The 18,033-nt window shown below is 58.9% G+C and overlaps 1 protein-coding gene across 1 annotated transcript in view; it reads left to right on the forward strand.

Annotated features, from left to right (window-relative positions):
* Syne3 (spectrin repeat containing nuclear envelope family member 3) overlaps positions 1–18,033 on the forward strand; it is an 89,110-nt gene that overhangs the window by 36,456 nt on the left and 34,621 nt on the right. The window contains exons 3-7 of the mRNA XM_076849695.2: positions 4,944–5,116; positions 6,361–6,670; positions 12,987–13,148; positions 14,070–14,420; positions 16,534–16,667. Coding sequence (XP_076705810.2) covers positions 4,944–5,116; positions 6,361–6,670; positions 12,987–13,148; positions 14,070–14,420; positions 16,534–16,667 — 1,130 coding nt within the window. The remainder of the gene's footprint in view (positions 1–4,943; positions 5,117–6,360; positions 6,671–12,986; positions 13,149–14,069; positions 14,421–16,533; positions 16,668–18,033) is intronic.

The following is an 18,033-nucleotide window of genomic DNA, read 5'->3' on the forward strand; positions in this document are numbered from 1 at the left end:
GGCCCTGGCCAGGCCCTTGCCTCTCCCCAGCTTCTGTGAGGGTCTGGGTTGGCCAGGTCTGCCTTCAGCAGGATGAGGGGGGGAGCTCTGTCCAGTGACAGAAACGATGACCTGACCTCTCCAGAGCTGGGCTCTGTCCGCCACCACTGGGACACAGCAGGGCCTTGGTCCACAGAGAACTAAGCAGAAGTGTTGGTGCCAGTGCCTGACCTGGCACCCTGGTGCCCTGGTCTGAGGGTGGGCTGCCCAAGGGACAAGAGCAGAGAACATGAAACCAAGATTCAGAGACTGGAATTGTAATTTCTATGATGATGCTCGACTGCTGCGTGGCCTCTGCAAAGTCCCTATCCCTCTCTGGGCCTCAGTTTTCCTTTCTGTAAGTGAAGCAGTTGACTTAAACACCTCTGGGGTCATGTCATTTGGAAATATCATAATTCTAATTTACCACCGAGCCACATCCCCAGCCCTATTTTGTATTCTATTTAGAATCAGGGTCTCACTGAGTTGCTTAGTGCCTCGCTTTTGCTGAGCCTGGCTTTGAACTTGTGATCCTCCTGCCTCAGTCTCCCAAGTAGCTGGGATTATAGGCATGAGCCAATGCACTTGGCCTAACATTTTTTTTGTTTGTTTTTGTTTTTCTTTTGCTGTTGGTACTGGAGAGGAAAGCCAGAGGCACACTACCACTAAGCTATACCCTCAGCCCTATTTAAACTTTTTCTGTTTTGAGACAGATTCTAACTAATTTGCCCAGGCTGGCCTCTAACTTGCAATCCTCCTGCCTGGGCCTTCTGAGTCACTGGGATTCCAAGTAGCTGCCGCTGCGCCCGCCCGGACAGTGGTTCTTATTAAGGGGAGGGCCTGCCTTTTCCTGCGGCAAAACCCTGTACCTCCCACTTAGCTTTGGCAATCCCCGCCCCCCATCCTGTGTGTTTCCTTTGGGGTTCGGTCTTATTCTGTACATTTGTCGTAAATACCTCATTTGCAACATTTGTCGCCCTTTTTGGATGAGGACAGTAAAGATGAAGAATTTGCATCACCTTTCAGAGTCCAGGTCTGGCTTAGGTGGCTTCTCGGTTTCAGAGGGAGGAGCCACCTTCTGCATCCTGCAACAGGGGGCCCAGTCTCCAAGCGCCTCTGGAGAGCCCTTTCACTGGGTCTCGCTCTCTGTTCTCATCACCGTTCGGGGGAAAGCCTCCCTGACAGAGCCCTCCAGAGCCCCGCCCCTTTCTGCCATCCCTGGCTGAGACACACCCTATTGTCCAGAGTCCACGGCCTAAGGGGAATGGTACCCAAACATCAGGGCGACCACACAGCCCGTGTGGGGATCCTCCCGAAGTCGGGTCCCATGATGTACTCTCCTCCTCTGCAACCTCCCATGGCTCCCCATTGCCCAGCAAAGACCAAACAATCTTCCCCTGGGATCCAAAGCCTCCCCTACCACTCAACCCGCTCACCCCCCTCAGCTGCCTCCCGTAGCTCCTGGGGGTCCTTTGCTGGCGGTGCCCTTTGGCTTGGTCGGAGTGGGCAGTGAAGTGAGTGCTCCTGTCCCTCAGTCTTTCCTGGCCAATCTCCCTCTCCTGCCTCCTGACCTCTGTGAGCACCAGGGCCCTGCACGTGGGTCCCAATCCTCTGGCCCTTGGTAGCTGTGTGTCCAGGAGGGGTCCTGTGTCTTCCCGCGGTAGAGCAGGGCAGAGCTGGCCTTGTGCTGCCAGAGGCAGCAGGAAATGAGGCTCCTTGCAGGGCATGCGGGGCCTGGCCGGGGGCGAGGCTGCCCAGCATGAGCAAGGCCTGGCCCCAGCCCTGCGCTGCAGGAGGGAGGGAGAATGCAGGAAACCCCCTCTGTCCCTGGCGCCTGGGGGCGGGGGGCTGCCCACAGCGGCTGAGGCCTGGGTTCTGGGCCTGCACCTTGGGCTCCAGCTCCTACCCTGGCTGGCACCTGGGGAGTGTCCCGAGCTCTAGGAGCTTTGTCCTGCTCCTGGGGAAAGTGACCGTCCCTGCCTTACAGGAGGGAGGGAGCAGCGTGAAGGCCAAGGACAAAGGCCTCTCTGGCTCCTCAGTGGAGGCAGCTGGCTCCAGGCCTTGCCCTCGTGCTGTTCACTCCCCGCCCAGCCTTGCCCAGCTGGTCCTGGGGCTCCCAACTCCCCTCCCAGCGTCCCCCTGTCTTGTCCTCTTCCTTCCTGGCTCCCAGCCTCCAGATCCTGCTGGACTTCAGGACTCCTGGCCTTGACTCCCTCTCTGTCTTCTAGGCCCCTTTCTGGTCAGGGACATTCCAGCATTTCCTGGGGCTCGGCTTTCAAAAGCCAAATGCACCCATCCCTAAATATATCTTGCTCAGACCCCCTCTAGTCATCCACCCATCTTTAAGACTTGGCAGCTGGGATGCCTCTTCCAGGAAGCCCTCGGGATTTCCCAGGTCTCTCCTTGAGATTCCTCATGGTTCTTTTTCACAGTCACTTGAGTTCTTATTTGCAGCCTGGAAGTGCGGGCTTCATCTTGTTCACGCGGGACCCCACTGTGCAGCACAGCGCCCCACTGCTTAGCTGGTCTTTGCTGGGTTGAAACCCAATCCTCACGTCACCCCCCTTGCCCACACTGGCTGCTTCATATCAGAGCGACTTACTGCTGTGGCTCAAGGGCTCCTTCCCAGGTGGCTGCGCACCCCTGGCCAGGCGCTCCTGGCCACGCCCCTGCTGGTGATGGACCAGGGGAGGAGCACACCCATGGGGCAGTGGAGGAGGGCAGGGTGGACTGTGGGAAATCTGGTTCCCCAGCTCAGCCACAGCCTGGGGCTTCTCCCAGCCCCAGGCCCTCAGCAACACCCCATGTGTTGACTTTTCGGGGGGCCGGTGTCTCTGCTTCAAGCCAGGGGGGCTTGGTGTTCTGCACAGGGACCGCCAGCTCTTCTCCTGTTGCAGGGAAGCCACAGTCGGACTCTCCTGCAGAGGGAGGAGCATCCTGGGTCTCTCACGTCTGGAATCCCTGGCTTCCACCATCCCTGGCCTCTGCCTCCTGGTGGCTGGGACTATAGGCGTGCACCCCTGCACCCGCCTGGGCGCCCTTGTTTGTAAGACTGGGATTGCCAAAGTGCCCGTCTTGCAAGCCTGGGGAATGTGGTGTCCCTCTGAAAATTCTGGGAGTTGGCGTCACCACGTCCTTAAGGAGGTTGATTAATAACCAGTCAAATCTCTCTCTAGATGGCAGGACACTTGTCCTTGGCCTTGTTGTGGATCCTGTTCCTGAGTGATGTGCAACGGCCTACCTGGGAGTGGGTTAAGAGGCTGGAGCCCTGGGGTTTCAATCTGCACTGGCCACTCTGGCCTCTTCGTCCCCACATGGCTGCCTGCTACTGAGCAGTTGCAGGGGACCCTACTGGTTGCTTGCGGCAGCCCTGCCCTGTGGGACCTGCCTCATCCCACCGCTTGTCCAAATAAGACCTCTTTCCTCTTGGGGACACCTGCTCAGCTTCTCTCTACCTGTGCCCCACCCCACTCCCCTGTGCACACAAAGGCCACCTGCAGGAGCAGCTCGGTTAGTGTCGTGGGTGGGGACGTCCTTTACACGGCCACCATCCTGAGGAGGATCAAGGGGGGTGGGGGCCAGTGCCCTTTGCTCAACAGTTTGTTTTATTTGCTGTGACTTTTAAATTACTACGTGAGGTGGGCAAAGCAGAGGTGGGCAAAGCAGGGGTCCTTAGTGCTGCCCTGGGACAGGAAGGGAGGCCCCAAGGTGCCGGATGGCCTGCCTTGGCCACAGCCCTCAGCAGGGCAGCACCGACACTCCAGCCACAGAACAGGGTCCGAGAAGCCAGGCCCCAGGACCTCAGCCTGGGAAACCGACAGCTGGCCCCAGGGAGACCGCTGGGAGCTGAGCCTGAGCGTTAGGCAAATGAGCAACTCCAGGAAGCACAAAGCCACGGAGCAGCAGGTGGTGATAACAGGTGACAGAGGTCCTCTAGCTCCTGACACACTGCAGCCCTGGTGGCCTATCCGTGACCTCCCGCTCTGTGGTCTAGAGGACGTAAGTCCTGTGACAGGTCACACAGTAGCAGGGGGTGGAGTGGGAACGCAGCCATGTCTGACCCAGGGACCAACACTTGCCAGCCCTGGAGCCTCAGAATAAGAATGTTAATAATCAGAGGCTCACTCATTGCCAGACCCTGCACTTTCCTTTGGGTCCTCCTGCCACCAAGAAGTTGATGCAAGATAAGGTTAGCCAGGCAGGGGACACGCCCAGGAGAGGTGACAGGCAGGGAGGAGCCGGGAGGCTGGGAGGCAGGATAGCTCCCAAGGCCGGGGAGCAAGGGGGGCTGGTGGGAGCAGCTCAGGCCTCTGGGGATCTCAGGGCACTTGGCAAGGCCCCAGGTGTCTCTGAGTTAAAGTGGCCCATCAGAGGCCCCTGTGTCTCCTAGATATAGACCTGCCATGAGTCCCTGCCATGACGGGTCACCTGTGGGAGCGGCTGTGGGACCACGGCCCCGGTGCTAACGGGAAACAGGGTTGCTGATTCCAGAGGCTGCACTGGGCCCCTGGGCCACGCTGGCCCCCACAGTAGACCCGAGAGGACTGTCTGTGACATACACTGCATGTGTTTTCTCTTTTCATCCTGAAAAAACAATCGGAGAGGCAGACGGTGGTCATGAGAAAGCTCCATTTCACAAATGAGATCACGGAGCTCAGGGCGGACTGAGAGGTGTCGGACAGACCAGGCCCAGTGGGCCTGCGTACTCCCAGGGACGGGCCAGCAGTGCCGGGCTCCCCCTCTTCTCCTCCCTGGGAGCCAGGAGAGGGTCTCCCACGGTCATGGAGGAGGGGTGCAGGGCGGGGGTCTGAGCCCCGCTCCTCCAGCCCCAGGGTCTGGGCTGTCAGCTCCGAGACACTGTCTTCTGGAGCCTGGGCCTGTCTGTGTGTTGCCCAACCCTGGGAAACTGGCTTTTGTGCCCACAGAAAATCTGTCAGCTGGAGCCCGAGGGGCGCGTGAAGGTGGATGTGGTGTTGCGGGCGGCCGAAGCGCTCCTGGCGTGCTGCCCCGAGGTCCAGAAGCCGGAGATCCTGGCCCGGCTGAAGGACATCAAGGCCCAGTGGGAGGAGACCGTCACCTATATGACTCACTGTCACAGGTAGGGCAGCCAGGCCAGGGGACCCCACCAGGGCTGCCGACCCTCCTCGGCCACCACCACACTGGCCTGGAACCTCTGTCCAGGGGGCATTTCTAGTTTTGGGATTCCTGGAACAGGATGTTCTTTTGGGGTTCGGGCCCGGCCTGCCTGCCTCTTCCTCATTAGTATCCAGCTTAATGATGATAGTAGATACGGGGAGCCCCCAGGATTGCTAACGAATCCTGGTAGTCTGCTCACGCGCACACCCTCCAGGATAGCCCCGGAGAAGAAGACCCGGCCTGCCAGCTTCGGCCCCATGCTCTGCCTGCACCAGGGAGCCCGGCTTGTGGGGGAGGGGTTGGAGAGGACAGACAGAGAGACTCACACAGACCTGGCCTTGACTCGAGCCCGTTGCTTGCTGTGTGGTCTTGGGAAAGTTACCTGACCACCTTTTTTTTTTTGGTGCTGGGATTGAACCCAGGGCCTCATAAATGCCAGGCATATAATTGACCACTGAGCCACAGGCACTTCCTCCAGTCACGGGGGCCGCCAAGTGCTCCTGAAGGTTAGGGAGATAGAAGGGATGACCAACGGCAAGGGCAAAGCTCGGTGCTGTCTTCCAAACCCTCCCACTCAAAATCCCAAACAAAGTGGCTTGAGGTTTGCTGCCTGGAGCCAGAAGGCCAGGTCCACCTTACAGATGGGAGGGTTCCTGCATGTGGCTCAGGGGCCTCTGAGGCCGGTGGAGAGGCGTGGTCACGCTGAGAGTTCACAGCGCTCCTGGAACCCACATGCAGGCCGCAGTCCCTCACTGGATAGTAACTAGCAAGCCAGAGACACCACTGCATCTGCACGTTGATGGCACAGTCCCGGGTGACCTTGTCCTTCCTGACTGTGGACAGCACGTGGCAGGGGCCCAGGCCATGTGTTCAGAGTCCCAGTGGCAGGGAGATTTTGGAGGGATTGGTGGAACTGGGGTGCTGCTGGCTTATTGCTGCCTGAGCCGCGTCATCTGGCTGGTGTTCTCAGGACATACCTGATGCTGAGCCACGGCCTCACTGGGAGCTTATTAGAAGACAGGAGGGTCTCTTCCTGGGAGGACCGAGTGAGGTCTAGAATCTGGAGTGTTGACCAGTTGTCCAGTGACTCTGGGGAACACACAGGGCCTTCTCCATGGCCCCTGATGCTGGGGCGGGGACAGTGGCATGGCCCCTGCCCAGGAGCCAGGCAGCACCTCCTCATGGCCTCATGCTCTGTGCCCACAGCCGCATCGAGTGGGTGTGGCTGCACTGGAGCGAGTACCTGCTGGCCCGGGACGAGTTCTACCGCTGGTTCCAGAAGATGACGGTCACTCTGGAGCCCCAGGTGGAGCTGCAGCTGGGCCTGAAGGAGAAGCAGTGGCAGCTGGGCCACGCCCAGGTGCTGCTGCACAACGTGGACAACCAGGCCGTGCTCCTGGACCGGCTGCTGGAGGAGGCGGGCTCCCTGTTCAACAGGATCGGGGACCCCAGCGTGGATGAAGAGGCCCAGAAGAGGATGAAGGCCGAGTACGACGCAGTGAGGGCCAAAGCCCAGGTGAGGCCAGCCGTGCCCTATCCAGCCACCCCCCCCATCCATCCACCATTCACTGTCCAGCCGCCCAGCACCCACACCCCCACCCTCCCTTCAGCACCCTCCGGGCCACCTTCTCCCTCCTCACCACCTGCCTCCCACTGTCACCAAACCTGTCTGGCCCCCACCCTGCCCACTGACCCAGCCAGCCCTCTACCCACCCATCCCCCCCAGCCTAACCTGTTCATGTGCTCAACCTGGTGATCACCCACCCATCATGCACCTGCCCCTCAGCCCACCCACCTCGTCACCCACATTCACCCATCTCTCTCCCCGTCCACCCCTCACCCACCTGCCCTTATCTACTGTCTCCATCCACTGATCCACCACCCACCAGGCACCTATCTGTCACCTTCTACCTACCTGCCCATCGGCTGCCGCCACCCAGCACTCACCATTACCCACACGCCCCGAGTCGCCCAGGGCTTGATGTGCCTGTGTCTGAGTCCACAGGTGGTGACCAGTGGCTGGTCACTGTTCTTCTCCACCCGAGCAGCACCCTTCTCTCTCATCCCTCCCTCCTCCCCCTCCTGTCCCTCGCCTACCCCGCCCTCCGCCCGTCCCTTGCCCACCTTGCCTTGACTCATTGGGTTACTGAGTTCACGTGATGAAGTTCTCTTTGGTTCTTTATTATGTCCGCTTATTCTTTCTTTATCAAATGTTCTTTTTTCCTAAAGTCTCCTGTTCCTCCTGGAAGCGGATCATATTCTGAGCATGTGTACTTCTTGGTCCCCACGGGGGTGGGGGGCTGTTCAGGCAGCTAAAGCCCCAGGGTCTGGTGCAACTGCTCATGTGTCTCCTGTTGGGGGGACTGTTTCCGGGGGGGGGGGGCTCTCGGAGTGGGAGCTGTGAGTCACCCCAAGCAGGCTTTCTCTGTGTATCCTCGGGGATGGAACATGCCCGACCTGCAAAACTCCCCTGGGAATTTACCTTCATAGTCCCCCTGGGGATTCCCGAATTAAGTGGGTTCTCTAACCCCACACCCAAACTGTGGGACAGGCCCCTGGCTCTGTATTCCAAAGGTGACTGGTTCTGTCTGTTAGGCCTAGTCTAAAACACGGGTTTCTGTCTCACGCTGGCTTTATGGACGTATGTGTTTCTAGTTGCCCTTGGCTGGTGTGGGCAGGAAGCCCCCCTAGAACTCCCTTGTGGGGGGTCTCTGCTTCCTCTGTGGCCAAAGTTCATGCAGAGTCCAGCCTGAGCGCTCAGCCCCAGCTTCTAGAAACCAAGCCCAGTGCGCGTCATGGGGAGTTCTCCGCAGCTTCCCTCCTGGCCTGGGGACTGTTCCTTCCCACTGTGCCAGGTGTGGCTGGGGGACAGGGCTCGCTCCCTCTTCCCCACGATCCCGCTGGCTGGCAGGAGGACAGCCCAGGGCTGGAAGTCTCCTGGGCTCCTCCCGTTCAGCTCAGGGGAAACAAGCCCCATAATAAGCAGAGACAGGGAGTCGGTGGGGAGCAAGGTGGTCCCTGAGTGAAGAGACTGAGTTCAGGGTCAGGCTGCTGCTTCCCAGCTGTGTGGCCTGGGGGCCGCTCCCCTGCTCTGCCGGGTTTCCAGGGCTGCATGAGACACCTGTGAGCTCTTTAAAATCAGCAGTGTTTTCCCAGCGTGGAGGACAGCCTCTGCACCAGGTGGGTGAGAATAAATAGCAACAGCACCCATGTTGGGCGTGCAGCAGGTGCTCAGGGCTGTTTGCTGGAGGCACGAGACCCCACCCTTGCAGCAAGAAGGCGAGCAACCCGCAGGGCCCCAGTGGGCAGTGGCAGAGGTCCTAGGACAGCTGCTCAGGGGTCAGGAACTGGAAGAGCAAGGCAGGTATCAGGTTTGTTCTTGCAGGTGTAGCAGCTGATCTTGTCCAGCAAGCCAAATCCCAAGTGGCCAGGGCAGGCTCAACAGCAGTTCTCTCTCCAGGTCTCCCCTTGGGCCCTTAAAGGACACAGTGCTGGCCCCTCGTCCTGACTTTACAGAAAACAGGTGCCTGTGCCAATCAGGAGAGTCCCTAGTGCAGGGTGCAGAGGAGAGGAAACGGAAGCCGTTGGTGTCCACGGGGCGGATGCCAGGGTGCCGGCTGAGCACTAATTCTGGCCCCAATGCAGGAATGGTCACCTCGGAGAGTCTCACTGTCATTCCAGGGGACTTCCCCCTCACATGGGCCAAAAACCTGTAGAAATGGCAACTCTTATCAGGACACTACTTTTTTCAAGCCTCTTCCTGTCTCTGGCCTCACTCGATTCCTGCAGCCTTCTTATGAAGTAGACAAAGAAGATGTTATTGGGCTCAGTTTTCATATATAAAAAAAAATCCAAGGGTCTGACAACCCTGGCCACTGGATAGAGACAGAAGTTCTGGGTGGCTCCCTAGGTGCTCCACCTGCAGCTGGGCCTCAGGTCCTGGATGCAACACGGCACCTGGGCGCATCTTCCGAGCACTGGGCCCTCAATGCTTCTGCAGGTCAGGCTGAGAAGTGACAGGTGGCAGAGGTGGGGGCGGGGGCTCGGGGCCCCTGAAAGAGGGTGCACTTCCTGCCAGGGGGGGAGCCTGGGGGGGGCCGGGATGTGGGTCCTCCACTGAGACAACAGCAATGTGGGGGCAGCTGCCCTGGTGGAAGGCCCCCAGAGTGGCCAGAAGAGCTGGTCAGTGTGACTCCGATGTGGCAGTGGGTGCTGGTGTGTGGGGGTGACTGGATCCTGATTCCAGAAGTGAATCCATCTGGCATTTTCAGCTGTTGGCTGAAGTCCCTGGACCCTGGATTTTCTCTTCCCGGCCCCAGAGGTTGGGCGACACTCCCTACTCCGAGGGAACCCATTCAGCTTTGGACGGGGAGGGATGCGGCACTCGGTGAGGCCTTCCTCGTCTTCCCCAGAGCTGACTGAGGGAGGACCGAGGTGGACAGAGGGCAGGGCCGGGCGGGCCCTCCGGGTCCCCTGCAGGTCCACTCAATGAATCTTTCCAGGTTGAGGAGCCAGAGTTCCCACCAGGTTCCCAGAGGGTGCCACAACCTTGGAACACTGACAGGCTACTAAGAGGGCTGTGGCCCAAGGTCCTCGTCAGCACAATGGGATCTGGCCCCAGGGAACCTACCTCCGGGGCTCACCCTGGCCTGCCAACCCTGGACACAAGGAAAATGCCCGGGCTTCAGCCCAAGCAGGAAATGCAGATCCAGTGGCCCCAAAGATCTCTGGTCGCCCAGAGCCCCCCTGGTCACTTGGTCTGCGTGTTTGATGCAGACCTCACTTTGCATCAAAGCCTCCCTCGGGGCACCTTTGACTGCACAAGGGCCTATGAAGGTCAGCCCTGGGAACTTCCTCTGGGTCCAGGCCTGACCTTGGGGTGGGGAGGGTCTTGGGGATAGTGCGGATTGATACGCCCACCACCTCCTGTGGTTAGCAGGCCCGCTTCACTGATAAACATCTTTTCTTGGCATCCAATGTGTGAATGACTGAAGGTCCCATGTTGTTGGGGAGGGGACCAGCGTGGCCTCTGGATGGTGAGATTCTGGGTTGGGCAACAGGCTGAGCCGAGCTGAGCAGAGGCACAGGCTGGCCCAGAGCAGGTGGAGGGAAACTCAGGCGGGTGGCCGGTTGCCCCGAGTGTCCTGCTTGTTTGTATTTAATCCACGACTTCCGTTTGCCAAAGCACAAGACGAATAGCAGCGTCCTCTTTCTTCCGGCCCCCCCCCCCCCCCCCCCCGAGGCCCTCAGAGAAGGGGTGTTTGTCTGGTTCCTCAGCCACTGGTCAGAGCTGTCCTGGCAGCCCTTGCTCACTGGCTGGGCTGTGACATCCCTGATGGCTCCGCTGGGCCACAGACAGCGTGATTGTTGGGTCTAACGAGAAGGCGGAGCACTCTCCCATGTGTCACCCCTGACTTCTTCCCACGGCCACGCTGGACCCTGCCGTGAGGGCTGCGCCTGGCACGGATCTCGTCTGGATCCCTGCCCTGCCCGGCACTCCTCGCGAGCGCCTGCTTCCCATCACCGAGACTTTTATTTACTCTGGATGTGGCGGGTGCCAGCACCTCATCACTCACACTGGGCACCTCCCGTGGGCCCTTCCTGGGGACGTGGGGAGAGGAATGCACTTCCCTCCCACATCCGTCACCATCAGCATCCACGGGCCAACAGCCTCCGCTGGCTGCTCCCGACCCACCACCCACAGTGTTTACAGATGAACCTTCCCTGGGAAGGGGGAGCTGGGCGGGGGTTCTGATGGATGCCAACAGTCCCTCGGGGCTTGGGGAGACAGCCAGGGAACCGGCCAGGTTCCAGCACCCTCCCCACGGCTGCAGGGGACGGTTCCTGTCCAGGGTCCACTTTGGGATACAGGCACTTGTTTTGAGAGAACCGCTCAGTTCTTCCCTGAGGAGCTTGGTCTGAAGACTGGAGCCTCCGTCTCTAAAGTGGGGGGTTTTCTCCCGTCATGATGGTTGTCACAGAGGGTTAAATGGGTCGGTATTTCTAGGTTTGGTGAGAAGCCTCTCAAAGGAGAGGGAGCTTCCACAAGCCGCTGGGGACGTTTTTCCGGTCCACTTGCCTGTGTCTCTTCCCAGTTGAGTGCTTCTGACTTAGCCTCATGGCAAGCAGGGGCCCCCCTGGACGTGGCCTCTCTCCAGGATGAAAAGCCCAGGTCAGCAAACTGCAGTCCTTGTGCCAAATCCAGCCCCGCCCCTGCTTGTGTCTGGCCTGGCAGCTGGCGCGGCTTCCACATTTTTAAATGGTTGAGAGAAGTTAAAAGCAGAATGTTTCATGGTGGCGAAATGGCATGACATCCCAACTTTACTATCCAAAATGAAAGCTGTGTTGGAACATGTCATCCTTGACACGTGGCTAAGGATGCTCCTGTCCTACAACAGAAGTGGCCGATACGTGGCTGGCGGATTGCAACAGAAATCAGGCGGAGGGCAGAGCTAGACAGAAAGCCTGCCAGGCCTCACACGAGCAGTGATTTGGGGTCTGACACTGGAGGCTTGAACCTTGATTCTGTCAAGAGTTCCGTGACCTCCTGACTCTAGTTTGGACAGTGGCAGGAGAGAAGTTTTGTGGCATCATGTTAAAGAAGATAGTGCGTAAGTTCCAGTCACACTACGGAAGGAGCTGCTCTCTTTTCCCTTCTCTTGACTGTCCCTGGAAAGTCCCTTGGATGGCTGACACCCAGGGTCTGCTCTTCCTGTCAGGAGGCACACCGAGAGCCGGCCCTGAGCTAGATGACATGGTGAAGGCAGCGTTGTCTGCAGTGATCTCCTAGACCCCCTGAAGGTAGAACCTGATGGAGGGGTGCTGGCTAGAGTTGCATCCTCGTGTTTTGGAAATACCCTGGGCCCCCAGGGTAGTGGGCAGAGCTTCAGAGAAAGAAGGCAGGGCCCTGGGGTCAGCTCTGCCAGGTGGTGCTGTGTACTGTGCCAGAAGCCCTGGGAAGCAGGGGATAGTAAACTATGACTCATGGTTACCAAGTGCTTCCTCGCTGCAGGGCACTGTCCTTAGAGTGGCACAAGCCCTGGCTCATTTCATCTCCCTGCACCCCAATAGGGTTGTTAGGAAGGAAGAGACTAGGGCATAGAGGAGTCCATTACAAGCCAAGGTTCCAGCCACAGGCAGTGGGCTCCCTGGCCCAAGGCCTTGACCACTGGACCACAGAGCCTCATGCCAAGGACCTGTCTTGGGATGCCAGAATTATAACTTGCATTTAAGCCTGGGACAGTAGGAGCCATCGAGGGGCTTAAGGAGACAGCACTGTGATCAGGGAATGTCTAAAGAACAGTCTCTAAGAGCACAGTAGGTCTCACAGCAGGGATACTGTCATTTCCCCAAGTATCAACTACCCTGCCTCTGGGGCGTTAGACCTTCAGTGGGACTGGCTGAAGGTCAGATTCCAGCCCATGCAGTAAGCCCATGGAGAAGGGGGCAGCCTGCGTACCCTGTAGGCATGGTGCTAGAACTGCCTGTTGGCCCTGTGTGGCCACCCAGGTTTGCCTTCCCACTGTCTGAGCCTGGCGACCTTGGGCAAGTCCTTTCTCCTCTCTGAGGCTCAATGTCCCCATCTGTCAAACCTGAATAACCACGGGAGCACTGCATGGGCCGCCAGGAGAGTTCAAGGAGCTCTTAGCGGGTCTCTGAGGTGCTAAGCACTGGAAGGGACAATGTTCTGGGGAAGTGTTGTCCTTGTTGTCACCAAGCCCCAGGTGTTGAGTGCCATTCCTAGGTCACAGCAGCAAAGAACACCAGCACTAGAGTTAAAGGCAGGGACAGCCAGACAGGGGGCCCTCACAGCAGGCTCTCCCCTCCCGCAGGACCGGGTGGACGTGCTGGAGCGGGTGGCCCAGGAGCACGAGCAGTACCAGGCGAGCGTGGACGAGTTCCAGCTGTGGCTGAGGGCCGTGGTGGAGAAGGTGCACGGCTGCATGGGGCGGGGCTGCACGCTGCCGGTCACCCTCCGCCTCTCCGCGCTGCAGGTACGTCCCAGCCCGAGGCCCCCGACGCCTCGGAGGGAGCGCCCCCCTGCGGCGGGTTCTGAGTTACACTTAACAGGGCAGCGCCTGGGCACAGACCCTGCCCTGAGCAGGAGCAAGGCATCCAGCGCAAAACAATGGGGGCCTGGCTGCTTCACAGAAGTCCGGGAGCCAGGGGTCATTTTTGGACACGCAGGACCACAGCAGCATGGTCTAGACCCGCGGGTTTCAAGGCCGGCATGTGGCAATGTCCAGACACATTTTTATTTGTCACAACTGGGGGTGGGTGAGCTGAGATCAGGGACGCTGCTAAACACCCTCCAATGACCAGGACAGCTCTGCAGCAGGGGATGACCCAGCCACTCACATCAGTAGTGCCCAGGTGAAGAACCCTGGGTGGACCTTGGTCCCTCAGTCCAGAGACGCTGGCCTTTGTGACTGCATGACCCTGGAGAGACCCCGGCTCCCTCTGCTAAGTGAGTGGGCAGGTCATCCTCAATAATTCAAGAGCCATGTGGCACCTGAGGGGTGTGTTTCGTATTTGTATTTAATGGACTCACCTTTTAAAATGTTGATGAAAGTTATTCAGAAGAAAACCACATTGTCATAAATGGAAACCCAGCACCATTCATTATATAAACACAGTGAAGCTGAGTGGTTCTCTCTGTCCCCACAGTGCTGTCAAAGGCTCTGTGCCTTAAAAAGATGGACCAGTGCCCCAAAGTGCTAAGTCAGAGAAGCACCCAACCGACTTTCTCCTTGACCTAATCAAAGGCTTGAGAAGGGCTTGGGAGGGAATCGGGTGCTCACCCTGCCGCCCATCCTGGGGCAGAGAGTCCACCTGGGCAGCCCTAACCCAGGAATCCAGGGATGAGTGCCCGCGTGGCATCCCAGGTCTGCTTCCCCCTGCCCTTCCCGCTTCAGGACATCGCCAAGGAATTCCCCCGGGGCGAGGAGTCTCTGAAGAGGCTGCAGGAGCAGTCCCAGGGCGTCATTCAGAACACCTCTCCTCTGGGCGCGGAGAAGATCTTGGAAGAACTGGAGGAGATGCGGAAGGTCCTGGAGAAGCTGCGCGGCCTCTGGGAGGAGGAGGAGGAGCGGCTGCAGGGACTGCTCACGTCCAGGGGGGCCTGTGAGCGGCAGATCGGGCTGCTGGAGGCCGAGCTTGGAGAGTTCAAGAAGGGACTTCAGAGGCTGGCCCAGGAGGGCCTGGAGCCTGCGGGGAAGGAGGCAGGGGCTGAGGACGGGCTGGTGGCCCGCTGGAGGCTGTACTCGGTGAGTGGTGTTTGGCCAAGCCCTGGAGCCGTCCAGGTGTGTGAGCCTGGGGGTCGCCACTCGGAGCTCCTCCATGGGACGGAACGGCCACCAAGCCTTACGCACACTCCCTTTGGCTTCCTGGGTCTCTGGTACCTTCCTGGAGGGGTAGAGGACAAATGGGTGTTCACCCCCATTTTCCAGATGAGAAAACTGAAGCCCAGAGAGAATCCCCCCCCACACACACCATTCCCAAGGTCACATGGTGAGCTAGAGAGTAAACACCAGAGGTAGACAGGGCCTCAGAGCCACTCCCTTGGTGGCTTGGGGTAGACATCTCAGTAGAGAACAGGCTGTTACAACAGAAAGAAAAGCTTGTAATAGCGACATGACGAGTGACAGACACAGTGGTGGGGGAGTCTGGGGAGGCCAAATGGAAGATGGTGGGGTGGACTCCAGACCCAATCAGAGGACATCCTGCTCCTATACACTCAGGAGATGTATGAGTCAGCATCCTGTCATATCACAGAATACCTGAGGCAATTCACTTATAAAAAAGGTTTGCTTTGGTTCATGGTTCTGAAGGCTCCAGTCCATGATCTAGTGGCCCCATTTCTGTGGACCCCTGGCTCATACCAAGAGCTCATCTCATGAGTCAGGAAGAGGAAGAGACTGGGACCCCAGAGTCCTCCCCAAGGGCACGCCACTTCCCCCAAGGATCTAGGGATTTCCCCGTCTCATCTCCTCAAGATCCACAGCATCTTCCAAATGCATCGGCCTCCCCTCCTTCTAATCTTTGCCCATATACAAAAATGTTTTTGGAGGTAGTAGCAGGCAGTGACCAAGGGCATGCACTCTTTCGGCTTTCTTGAGATTCAGTCCTGTGGCACACCAGGTCACACTGCAGCGATCATCTTCCTGCAAGGGAACTGGTTCCCATCTGCATGAGCAGAAGGTGCTGTGGTCCAGGGGTTAGGGCTGGGAGACTCTGGGGCCAGACCTCCTGGGCTCAGTCCTGCTTCCTCCCCTCACTTTTGGGATGGCTTTGGGAGAATTGCTTTAGCCTCGGTTGCCTGTGAATTGGGGGAAATGACAGAGCATTTGGAAATGCGTCTGCCACAAAGGCAGGCTCCCACCAGCCCCTCTGCCCACTGGTGGCCCACATCACCCGAGCGTCTCCTAGAATCCCTCCAGAGCTTCCGTCCTCTGAGCCTGTTCCGAGGATTCCCTGTGACTAAGCCTGACTGGGGCTGCCCGTGGGTCCATCCCTGTGCAAGGAGGTTCTGAGGTCAGCTCAGGAGGGCAGAAGCACAAGGCTGCCTCAGGGAGACTGGGTGGCAGCCGCCCTGGGCCCCTGATTTGCCCTGAGTGCCTGGTCAGTGCCACCTGTCCCCTGTGGCTGGTGGGAGCATGCCCCTTGTATCGAATGGGACAGTTTTCAGGCCTGCCCTAAGTTGCCCCCAGCCCCAAAGTGCTCTCTAGCACCCCACCCTGCCTCCTCCTGAGCAGGAGCCCAGAGGGGCTTGAGTTCTGCAGTCAAGGTCAAATTCCAATATCCCCAGCCAGCAGGAAAAGGCAGCCTCTGGAGGGGCTGATCACAGTGAGGTGAAGCGATTTGAGCGATTTGAGTGTGGTCACCACATGCACTTCCTGGTAGTCCATCCATAGAAGTAGAGATTCACAGAGCACCCTGTGGTGCACACTCCATTTTGAACTGACGAGGTGGCCCAGCCGTTAGGCACACAGTTTGCAGGTTTCACAACCATCCAAACCTCTAAGCCCGAGTGTCCTTGTGTAGAACATGGGCCAGCCTCTCTCCAGGCTGGTGGTGAGACTTGGGTGGATGGGGCACCTGGGGTGCTCTGCAGGGGACAGCGTGCCCTCTGCCCTGGGTGTTTGTGCTATGAGGAGCTGGCAGCTGCCACCACAATGTTCAGAGGCAGGTGACAGTAAGAACTGCAGCTCAGAGAGGAAAGGCCAGCCCTAGGAATGAGCTGACAGGCCCCAGCCCCTGCCCTCGGCAACAGGCTCCTCCAACCTGGCGCCACTCACAGGCCTGTGCTCAGCCCCCTGCGATCTGTGGCCATCCCCTTGAGGAGCCTCATCCACCCTGGGGTGTCATCCTGTCCTGCAGGCAACACGGGCAGCGCTGGCCTCCGAGGAGCCCCGGGTGGCCTGGCTACAGGCCCAGCTGAAGGACCTCGTGGCCTTCCCCGACCTGCAGCCGCTCTCCGACAGCGTGGTGACCACCATCCAGGAGTACCAGAGGTACCCGGGGAGCCCAGGGTGGCAGGACTGTGGTGCACCCGCCTCCCGCTGAGTGACCGGCTGCTGTGGGTCCTCCCTCGGCTCAGGCGCTGGGTCCTCTAGGTCTGTTCTGGGTTTCGCTCCCAGAAAGAGGCCTGGACTTTGTTTCTGTCCTTGGTGGGCAGCCCAGGCGCCCATTCCATCAAGTCTCTTCACGCCAATTAACATCAGGAAGGGTTCACCAGCAGTGGCCCAAGGGGAGGGCTACTCAACAGGTCAACAGCAGTCCCCTGCCTCTGGCCACTCTGGGATCTCAAGCGCATCTTCAGACCAGCCTCTGCCTGTCCCCTTAGCCGGTGGGCATAGCCTGGCAGTGGAGATGGCTTTCCTCTGAGGCCTGAAGCAGCGTGGAAACGTGGGGCGTGCCCCCCCCCCAGATGTGCTAACACAGCACAGCGGCCACACGCCTCTGCTGGGTGCGGGCTCCCTCAGAGGCAGAGCAGGGGTCCAGCTTGGGGTGTCTCTCCCCCCACAGCTGTGCTCAGGTCCCCCTCTCCAGAATCAAGATCACGGCCTGGGTCCTCTGTGAGGTGCTCCAGGGTGGGGGGCGGTTTATGCCGAGGGTCAGAGTGGCCAAGGGGCTATCTCTGCCTCAGCTGTCTGTCCTTGAGCTTTCCAGGGCTGCACATCCCTGTCTGGGAGCTGGACCTTGGATTTGAAAACGTGCTCCTAGAAATGAGCTGGGCCTGGGGTGCTGGACTATTAACAGAGGGTTCTGGTTGCCTCTGCTGGGCCAGTGCCCGTCTCAGGTTCACGTTCACCCTGCGGCTTGCAGAACCCTGGCCAGGAGGTTGGGCTGCTGGCTCGCCTGCTGTGCCCTCTTGTCCTGACAGCGTGGACCTTGAGGCCCAGCTCTGCGATGGGTGAGGTTTTCAGAACCTGCCGCCCTGGGTGGACCTTACTCCTTGGGGAGTGTCAAAAGCCCAGCTCGATTTTGCAGCCATTACGTTACAGATGGGCAAAGCCCTCGGGGTCAAAGTACCCCTGGACACTAAACCCCCATTCCTGTTTTTGGCTCATTTTTAAAATTAGACCAAGCTTTTGCTATTATCGGTTTATCCTCAGTGGGCTGGCGGGTCTGAATCAACGAGGCCTCTCTTCCCGGGAGACGTCTCTGTGTCATCTCAGCACTCACAAGTGTTTTGGGGGCACCGTGTTCCCCATTTGTCAGGTGAAGAAACTGAGGCTCAAGGATGAGCCAACTAGATCGCAGACTCGTCTGCCAGACTTGAGACTCCCGGTCGTCCACACCTCCTCTGGACCCGGAGGACGCTCACACACCTTATTTATATACAAGCGCAGAGGCCCCGGGAGCCCTGGGGTCTGT

This window comes from Callospermophilus lateralis, chromosome 3 (assembly GCF_048772815.1).
Source record: "Callospermophilus lateralis isolate mCalLat2 chromosome 3, mCalLat2.hap1, whole genome shotgun sequence".
Lineage (NCBI taxonomy): Eukaryota > Metazoa > Chordata > Mammalia > Rodentia > Sciuridae > Callospermophilus > Callospermophilus lateralis.